The sequence below is a fragment of the Xyrauchen texanus genome, chromosome 42 (assembly GCF_025860055.1).
Source record: "Xyrauchen texanus isolate HMW12.3.18 chromosome 42, RBS_HiC_50CHRs, whole genome shotgun sequence".
NCBI classification, from domain to species: domain Eukaryota; kingdom Metazoa; phylum Chordata; class Actinopteri; order Cypriniformes; family Catostomidae; genus Xyrauchen; species Xyrauchen texanus.
Genome location: NC_068317.1, coordinates 34,385,049 through 34,395,470, shown reverse-complemented (window position 1 = coordinate 34,395,470; position 10,422 = coordinate 34,385,049). Strand labels below are relative to the sequence as shown.

The following is a 10,422-nucleotide window of genomic DNA, read 5'->3' as shown; positions in this document are numbered from 1 at the left end:
TGTTTGTTTGTTTGTTTGTTTGTTTGTTTCTCCTCTTGTCCCCACTTTCTCAATAATCACACAGCAAGATTTCACATCCACACTCAAACTCCACCTCTTTCTTTTCTGGAGAGCCACAAACTGAGGGGTTTTTAAAAGCCTCACAGTAACCTGCAGCACCTGTCCTCACTAATTATCCCAACCCACATCAAATTAACCCATTAGTGAGTTAGTGAAAATCTCCAAAACCACCAGAAGAGGGTGAGAAAGAGAGGGAGAGAAAATGTCTTCCAAAACAAAGCATTGCATAACTGTTCACTGCATGTTTTTCAAAGTCTTTTTAGCAAGTCTGTTCTCTTGTCGGCCATCTTCGGAACACACTCGGGCAGCAAATGTTCTACGTAAACAAGCAGCATCTAAGAGCAGCTGCGATCTACTCGATCTAAAGACCGAAATCTCCAAAATGTTGTCAAAGAACCAGTGTTGTAGTCGAGACCAGCTCATTCGAGTCCAAGTCCTGTCCGAGACCAGAGTAGATCGAGTTAGAGTCAAGACCAAGACTGGAGAGGTGCGAGTCCGAGTCGAGACCGAGACCAGTAAAGGCCGAGTCTAAGACAAGAGTTAATTTAATGAATGTATTAGAGTTTAAAGAACTATAGGCACGGGGGCTTGGGAAGCGCTGCGAGAATTGATGCAAATAAGTCACGAGTTCGAATCCAGGGATGTGCTGAGTGACTCCAGTCAGGTCTCCTAAGCAACCAAATTGGCCCTGTTGCTAGGGACTGTAGAGTCACATGGGGTAACCTCCTTTTGGTCATGATTAGTGGTTCTCGCTCTCAATGGGGCGTGTGGTGAGTTGTGTGTGGATCGTGGAGAGTAGCATGAATCTCCACATGCTGTGAGTCTCCGCGGTGTCATGCACAACGAGTCACGTGATCAGATGCGCGGATTGACGGTCTCAGAAGCGGAGGCAACTGATACTTGCCCTCCACCACCCGGATTGAGGTGAGTAACCGCGCCACCACGAGGACTTACTAAGTAGTGGGAATTGTGCATTCCAAATTGGGAGAAAATGGGATAAAAAAAGAAAAAGAAAGAACTATAGGCACATATCAAATAAACCTCATCTATTATTTTATCATTTCTGCTTTACAAAATACAGTATAAATGTACAAGAACTAAAATGGCCCTAAAAAACAAACAATAATGTATTAAATATGACAATATTTATGCAGAAAGTGATATAAACATTTACATTCAATTTAATAACAATTTCCTGAATTGCACAACTATATTTCACTCATTGTAAGTCAAGTAAGCATTTAAGAGTGCAAGATTTCATCTTTTCTTCAGTGTGTGTAGCATTCATGGCTACAGCATTTCTAAAAGACTAGAGATCGTTCAGACCAACAGATAGCACATGTATGTCTCCGAGATGTCTGTTTTACATCTTTTCATCTGGAAATCATCAAACACCTGCTAAACATGTTAAAAAGATCATCGTCTCATTTGCCGAATGTCTTATTGACATCTGAGACATACTTTTTACACACGTCTTATAGATGTACTGCAGATGAGCAAACATCATAAAATAGATGTCTTCACACACAGTAAATAGACATTTTGGTTTTGTACGAGTGCCATCAGGGAAAAGAGTATAACACAGGTGTCTCGAGACACGTTTTTAACAGTTGAGGTTCTTTTTAGCTTGACAAATGCATTTAAATAATTGTGGCACTCCTGCAGTGAGATGCTAATATGTAATGCAATGGTCAAAAATATCTGTTTAGCATGTTTACATCTAAAAACAGCATGGGTGGATGCAAAAGCGTGTTTGGTGTGAACAACCCCTTATTAAAAAGACCACGGCACCAATGGAAGTTTCTCAAAGATACCTCTCAAAAAGCAGTCTATAGTTGACTGCAGGTAAATCTCCACTTTATCAAGAAATGAATGGGACTGAATAGCCAATCGATTCACACCTTATTGCTAACCTGTCTGGCCAATTTGCTGAAAAGAATCGACTCAATAGAATGATTTATTTGTGATCTGGGCATCACTTGTTCTGATTCTACTCAGCAGATTGAAATGCGGGACATGACGTCAAGATCTCTGATATTATCAGTCAAAAATGTTTGTCGAAGTTGAAGGGACTCGACTGGACTCGGGGTTAAGTCCGAGTTGCTCACTAGTCCATGACAAGACCAAGAAAATATGATCCGGTCTCGAATACTACAGCACTGCAAAGAACATATTTCAAATCAGCAGTAAAATCTGTCAACACAGGTATCATAAATTGTGCTTCTTTAACTATAATAGATAACGCGCATGCACGTTCTTGAGTTGATCAACAGGTGACGTCTGTATCTGAAAGATGATTGGCTCTTTCACCTGGAAGGCGGGACTTCTTATCTACATCCGTTGGGCGTTCCAATTTCTCCCATTAATTTTAATAGAAGTGACCCGTCTCTGCTAAATAGTCTCTGATGTTTTTCCACTGATCATTTTAATTTCATGAGGAAATATGCTCACATCAGATCGATCAGTCCGGACCCCACTGCCCATCAGAGTGATGTCACACGTGACCTTGATTCAATCAACAAATTAAGAGTGCAAGAGGTGTGAGCATAAATAAGATGTTATGTATATATTATAATTGCATAACATATAAAATAAAATAAAAATGACATGAAAATTGTGACATTAAATATATGCTGAAAATGTTATGGCCAACATTAAACTACTCTGAAGATTCTCCCTCCCTCTTTCTTTCTATTCTTATTTGTTTTGAACACACAATCACACACTTTACTTCAATACACTCAACCACACAGCACAATTTCACTCAATATCAAAGAACTACAATTCACTTCACAGTCAAACACTTCTTCCTCTCTCCATGGAAAGACACAAACTGAGGGGTTTTGAAGTGTCTCAGTAACCTGTAACATCTGCCTCCACTAATTATCCCTCATAATGAAGCTCATTAGTGGCTTGTACATCTGAAACAACACCAGCAGAGGGAGACAAGAGAGAGAAAGTGCTGCTCCAAAACAGAAAATCCCTGTTGAATTACACAGAGATGGATCAGTAGTATTCAATAGTACACTTATCATATGACTTCAGAAGAAATGGATTTAATCACTGGAGTCGTGTGGATTACTTTTCTGCTGCCTTTATGGGATTTTTGGAGCGTCAAAGTTTTGGTCACCATTCACAAGCATTGTATGGACCAGCAAAGATGAAATATTCCTCTAGAAATCTCTGTCATTGTCTACATTCATTTCCATTTAATCCATGAACATTTATTATCTCTTCATGTCGTCTGTGGGGAATCTGGGTTCTCCATTGCGGACAGTGATCCAAACCAGTTTAACCATTTACCGTTAGCTCAAGATTATATAAACACTCCAACATGTGAAAGAGAATATATAATATTGGGTCACTCAATGACACAATGTGCTTAATTGTCTGTTTTTCTCACAGTAATCCAGACTGTATAATGTCAGTGAGAGCTCTCTGAAGAAATCAACTCTATTAATTCTATTGATTGATGTCTGTTTTACTCAAAGAGGGTATTTCCAGAGAGAGTCACTTTGCATTGGCATCACACGCTTCAGTGATCAGAGAGTGTTTATAACTGTGAGTCAAACACTTTATAACACACGGCTGTTTTTCAAGATACAAAACCAACAAACACAAAAATGAATTTCTTCATCTTTATTTGGATTCTGGGAGCTTTTATTCCAGGTAAACATCAAATGAAATCTTCTCACTGATTTACTGATTTTTAAGACTTTCATATACAGTCAATTTAAAGATTTTCATCAAACGTTATTTTCTCCTGATCAGAATCCAGAGGAGTCACTGTAACTCAGACTGAAGTTGTGACTAAAACTGCAGGAGAAGAAGTCACTATAAAGTGTAAAACTGATCCTGGAATAGATGGCTGGGGTTTAGCTTGGTATCAGCAGAAACCTGGAGAAGCTCCAAAACTCATCATATATGACGTAGATACTCGGTATGGTGATAGTTTTCAGCGATTCACTGGCGGTGGATCTCAACATGGATCTGATTTCACTCTGACCATCAGTGCAGTCCAGACTGAAGATGCAGGACATTATTACTGTCAGAGTTATCATTACATCAACAGTAAAGATGTGTTCACACAGTGAAAAAGAGTCGTACAAAAACCTCTGTCAGTCACACTGCACTGATACACTGACAGATACTGCAGCTGCTCACACACACACACACACACACACACACACACACACATATTTATAATAATGAATACATTTAATGAATTGAGTTTTTCAGAAAAGTTCAAATGTAAGTTTTCATTCTCTTCTCCTCTAAACTGAATTGAAAGAATAATGTGAAGTAAACCGTATTTGTCACACTGTTGTTTGTTTGAATATAAAAGAGTGAAACAGAAAAATGATTGATGGAAAAAGGAACATAAATCAGATAGTTAATAATGTTGATGATTTTCTATGATATATCGGCACACTGTAAGACTTTAGTTCAGTGTGATCAACTGAAAGTTTCAGAGATGATAAACAGCACAAACACTGAGCAGATGTGTGTGACACAAACAGCATCATTGATATTGAGTTTTGAACAGTTGATTGAAACATTCATAAGGTCAGTATGACTGCTGAGATCAGCCTCAGAGTAAACTGATGAATATGATCAAAGCTCATCTCTCCATTAGTCAAACTCAACTGTCTCATTTCACACAATAAAGAGTCGAGATGCAGACACACTCACTCAGTTTAAGTCTAGACTAAAGACTCATCTATTTAGCCAGACATGCACCTAATTTATCCTCCAACCCACAATTAGGCTGCTTTAGTTGGGTCTGCCGGAACCAGAAACCAGAAACATTGATCATGATTTATAACTCTGCAATAAATTGAATGGCATCTATGCTAATATTATTTTATTCGTTTCCCTGTCTCAACTTCGGGACTCCTATCCTGAGGTCACCAGAACCGGCTGGATCCAGCACCGTTCCTGATTCGTGTTGGACTCCACTGTTACGTGTCGCTGAATGATGATGACTAAATGCATCCGGTGCCAGCCAAACATCACTTCAGTGTATTATGATGGACTTCAGAGGATGAACTGATGCCAACTCCAACCATAAGACATGGGATACTTCATATGCCATTGTCTGAACCTTGGATTTAGGATGGACCACACAGAACCTCAACGAAATTACCGGCCAGGTTGAACTGCGGTTCACATCCCTGATCTCTGCCTGCATCACCTCAGTCTATTGATGGACTACGATCTTGAAATAAAATGCATAGACTAACTATTGCCAACAAAAGCCTTCATCAGCCAATTAACAAGGACAATTGCATCTATGTGCATCTAACTTCTGCAGTTAATCCAGGATGGACTTCAAAGACATTAGTCATTAATCTTACAGTTCAAACACAATCGATGTTTAAACACTGACCCTTAACACTTACTTAGTTTAATCATTTTAAACCATGACTTTAACTATACATAAGCAATATTTACATTATATTCATGATGTTAGCTAGAGGGGAACTGGCCCCCACAGTGAGTCTGGTTTCTCCCAAGGTTATTTTTCTCCATTACTCAACATCTTATGGAGTTGATTGAGAAATTGAGTGACTGTTTTAGAGGTTACCTGGGTCATAAAACAATCTCAGGCCACTTACTAAAATAATCCACTAATGTCACAGCAAAACGGACCCATGATATCCATGGCAAGTTTCTCCCAAGCCCCATCTGGAAGGGGTACAGGCTGGAGTGGTGGTGTGCGAACGACCGCTGACATATCATGTGATTGGCATGTGATGCACGACTTGATGGCAGTCTTAACATGGGCATCCATGCCCGGCCACCATTATAGTTCTCTGAGTCTCTGCTTGGTTCTCACTATACCTTGGTGTGTATCATGAGCCAAGGCAATGAACTGCATTCTCAAAGTCTCTGGTACTAACAGTCTGTGTGTACCTCTGACCACACAATCATCCTGAAGAGAGAGCTCATGTTGAAGTCTGTAGTATGGCAGTAGGTCAGCACATAGACCCTTGGAAGATTTTGGCCATCTGGTTGTCAGTAACTCATGTAACTTATGATGAATTGAGCAGGCAGCACATGCTTGTTGTATTCATCAGCTGATACAGCAGTGAGGGTTCAAGTAAGCACAACCACTTCCACATCATCCTCCAGCCCCGGCTCACTACCCTGTAATGGTAAGCAAGCCAGACAATCAGCTGTAACATAGTCACGTCCAGGTTTGTACTTGATGTTGTAGTCAAACGTCATTAGTCTAGCTGACCACCGAACAATCCGAAGTCCTTGAACACCTGTAAGGCCTTTAAGTATGGTCGACATCAGTCTCTGAAAGCAACTTGGCACTGACGCCAGTCCATATGGTACTCTTTTGTAACGGAATAATCCTTCATGAGTAATGAATGGACTGCGGCTATCTTCATGAACCAATACTTGGTGATAGATGCTTTGAAGGTCCAGTGCTGAAAAAAAACGTTGACAGTTCTCTGAACATTTCTTCCATGTGAGGATGTGGAAAACTGTTCACCACTACTGCTCTATTTGGATCTCGCAAATCCACACAAAGTCGTATGTTACCGTTTTTCTTCTTAGTGACAACAATCGGTGAGACCCATTCAGAACAATCGGTTCAATCATGTCCTGTTGTATGAGATGTTTTAGCTCTTGTGATACAGCTTCACGCACTGCAAACGGAAGATGACGTAACTTCTGCTGTACCGGTTTCACATCAGGACGGACTTTAACTAAGTTTGTGAATCCTTTTGCACGACCCAATTTCTCAGGTTCCATACGTGTGTCAGATGTATTTATTGTGCAGCACGGCGATGTAACAATACGGCCATCTAACAGCTGCAGTTCTAGGGCCGCAAACATGTCTCGTCCTATCACCGCTGTGCCGGTATTTACTACAAACAGTTCTGTTGTAGTACATCGATTACCGTATGCAATCTCAGCTTCCAAGCATCCCTTTACAGGTATGGCATCACCACCATAGCTCACTAAATGTATCTTTGGATTTGAGAGAGTAGCAGTAGGGAAATACTGTGTGCACACTGACATTGGAACGATTGATACAGTTGAGCCCGTATTCAGCATTAACTTAACATTCTGCATTGAACCACATGTGCTGATTTGAACAGTACACATTATCTTTCTTGAATCACGATCTTCATCAACACAACAACAATGATATTCATCACCTTCTTCATCTGGACTCTCACATCATTTGCTCGAGGTTTGTCAAATACAACTTTTATAATTAGAAGATCACAGTCACTCAGAGTCCCTCAATAACAGCAGCTCAACCAGGACAAGAAGTCCAATAAACTGTGAAACCAGCAGTGATGTGTGTGATGGTGATTATTTAGCCTGATACTTACAGAAACCATGAACATGAACAGCATGAGGGTGAGTAAATTATGACAGAATTAATATTTTTGGGTGAACTGTCCCTTTAAACCTTCCACAGCACGAACAACATAATGAGAGACTTTGAGTGTGTGTTTGCTATTAGACAAACCATCGAATGATCTTTGAACAGACCATAATATGATCAGATGTCACAACAGGTGCTCTCCACCATTACAAAATCTGTCCAACCTTGTGGACCTACAGTACAGAAAAAGTCTTCATCTCGTGTTACAGATGAGCTGGTGCAGTTTATTAGTTGCATATGTTTTATGAAGATGTCACTTAAATAACTTCATAACTGTCAAACGACTCAATAGAGCAGAAGTGAAACTGGTGTGTTCCAGTTCAGATCATTGAACCAATCAAACAGTGAATCTGAGAGTGTGAGGTGAAAATCACATTTGCATTGTCAGAGTTGAATGATTGTGTTTCTCTCAGAATAGAGCAGCTCTGTCTCCAGTGAACATGTTCAAAACACAATTTTACTAGTTTAGTTTTACCAGCAATCGCACCTTTTCAGAACTGTCCCATAATTCAAATGTTTCTCTGTTACGTAAAAGACACTTTGGTTAAAGTTCCTAAATGGTGACTGAAGTGTTTTAATAATATTGTGTTATTGTTTATGATATTAATATTCAGCACTTTGATCAACATTGTAGTTTTTAAAGTGCTTCATAAATAAACTTGAACTTGAATATTGTTTAATATGTTTTTAAGCTGTTTGAATTACAGGGACACTAGGGGTGTCCTCAAAAACATATTTATAGCATAATATCCTCATAATTACAATTTCGTTTCATAAAGTCTCTGCAGGTGTTTTCATGGTTCATTGAGTGAAGTTTATTTATAAAGTGTGTGAACTGAACTGGCAAATGACTCAAATAATGTGAATAAATCAACTTTTCAAATACAAAAGACAGAAACTTTACTGAATATTATTTCATTTATTGAATTTTGACAAGAGAAAACAGCAGAAGAACAAAAGCACACATATACTTGTCTGAATAGAAGTCACTGTTAGTCTCCATGTGAGACATGAGTGAGAAGAGCAGAAGAGAATCAGAGGATCTACTCAGAACACTGATCTCTCCTCACTTCTTCAATGACTGACGTCTGGCCTTGCCGTGTGGCCTCACAGCTCACTGTGACCGCCTTCATCCACTCGTCCTGAGAGAGAGTCAGACTGCTGCTCAGCTGTACAGACCGTTCTTCTGCAGGACCCCAGCACTGCTCTTCTCAGTCCTGCTGCTCCCGTCCACCTTCCAGTTCAGGCTCCAGTCTGAGGGGAAGCCCTTGTTAGCCACACACATCAGTGTTGCTGTGTTCTTTGTGGAAATCTCTTCACTGGAGGGCAGCAGGGCGCTCACGGCAGGACCAGTGTTGCCTGACAAATACACAAAAGACAAATTAGAAAAATTCAAAGATTTCTCTCTCAGCTCAAAACTAAATAAATTACATTGATAGATATTTTTGTAATGATAGAGTACTTAATAATAAATGTCAGTTTGACGGTCGGATCAATAAATTTGTATGTTTGCAGATAGATTTACACAAAAGTTGAAGAATGTTTTCCGTCATATATTTCTCTTTACATTAAGAAACAATGAAAAGAAAATCAGCCCGACCTCAACAGTACCACACAAAATATTCTGAACAATAATGAACTTTTAACAGATAGTTTGATGGAAATTAGTAATACTTTATATCTTCCATATTACATTAATAAACATTTCATATTGAAGGAGCATTTTTATGAACTCTTGATAATGTAGAAATTTAAATCATGAACAGCAACAAAAACTGAATCACATCTCACTTCTGTATGCGAGCAACAAATTCACAAATAAATTACACAAAGTGTCTTAAAATTTCACATTAATATCCTGAAAACAGACAAATTATTCAATGAGTCTAATCAGGTATTGCAAAAATAATTATAAATAAAAAATCACAAAATTAGGGAGTTTTTTGCTACATTTTCTGGTTTAGTCACAAGTTGGAAACAAAAAAATATTTCACCAAAACAATTTAAAAAAGTGAGACAAATCCCTCAAATCATAGTGTTACAATCATACATAAAACACACATTCAACATTATTATAAACACACATTCAACATTATTATAAAACATATGAAACATTAAAAGGATGATTTGATGATTTACTTACTGCCAACATCCAGTCTGGTGCCGCTGCGAAAGTGTACCACAGTGATACAAACTAATAGAACAGCTGCACAAAAACCTCTGAGCTTCACTAACTGCACTTTAAACACATGATCACAAACACATCTTTACACAACACACATACAAACACACTTTCACTTCTTACTGTCATTAACAACTCGTTCAAAAGTGCAACATTGCATTATAACAGATATATTACATTGTAATAAACAGTTTTTATCACTCCACTGACTCTATAACTCATTTGATTTAGTTTGATCTCCTGAATGCTCAGTGAAATATCCACAATGAGGAAAAATCCAGAGAAGTTCCACTGATTGAAATGTATTTAATAAATCAGAAATAAAGATGTCAATAATTTGTGTATTTTCATGTATGAATTGTTTGTCATTGCTGCTGTTCTCCTGTAACAGTCACATTTGCTGGTGAGAGGAAACAGTTTTGAATGTCCCGCCCCTCTGATTAAAGCACAATATCAGACTGTCTGTTAGTCAGGACTGTCAAACCAACATCACTGTTCCTTCAGTTCTCACTCATTCACAGTAAAGATGACAGCATGCGCTCTCATTATCTGCTCTCTTCTGCTTTTCACTGCTGGTGAGAATCTATTTCAGTGCTAATAGTCTCTATATTTTACACATTCAAACTAACATGAATTGTACTTGAGAATATTTTCATCTTCAGGTGTCAAATAACTATTTTTTGAGATAGTAAAACTTCTGTGTTTATTGTGTCATGTGTTTCAGAGTGTGATGTGCTTGGTGGTACTTGTTTACACTGGTACTTAC

General features: G+C 38.6%; 1 pseudogene and 2 gene segments (V, D, J or C); 1 reads left to right on the top strand and 2 right to left on the bottom strand.

Annotated features, from left to right (window-relative positions):
- The window catches only part of LOC127635151 (immunoglobulin kappa constant-like), a 142,577-nt gene extending 132,939 nt beyond the window's left edge, over window positions 1-9,638 (bottom strand). The window contains exon 1 of the C gene segment in view: window positions 9,618-9,638.
- LOC127635058 (Ig kappa chain V region 3374-like) lies at window positions 3,662-4,154 on the top strand. The segment is given in 2 exon segments: window positions 3,662-3,729; window positions 3,832-4,154. Coding segments are annotated over 2 exon segments (369 nt in total).
- Window positions 8,383-8,765, bottom strand: LOC127635152 (immunoglobulin kappa constant-like; annotated as a pseudogene).
- Window positions 9,639-10,422: the final 784 nt, after the last annotated feature.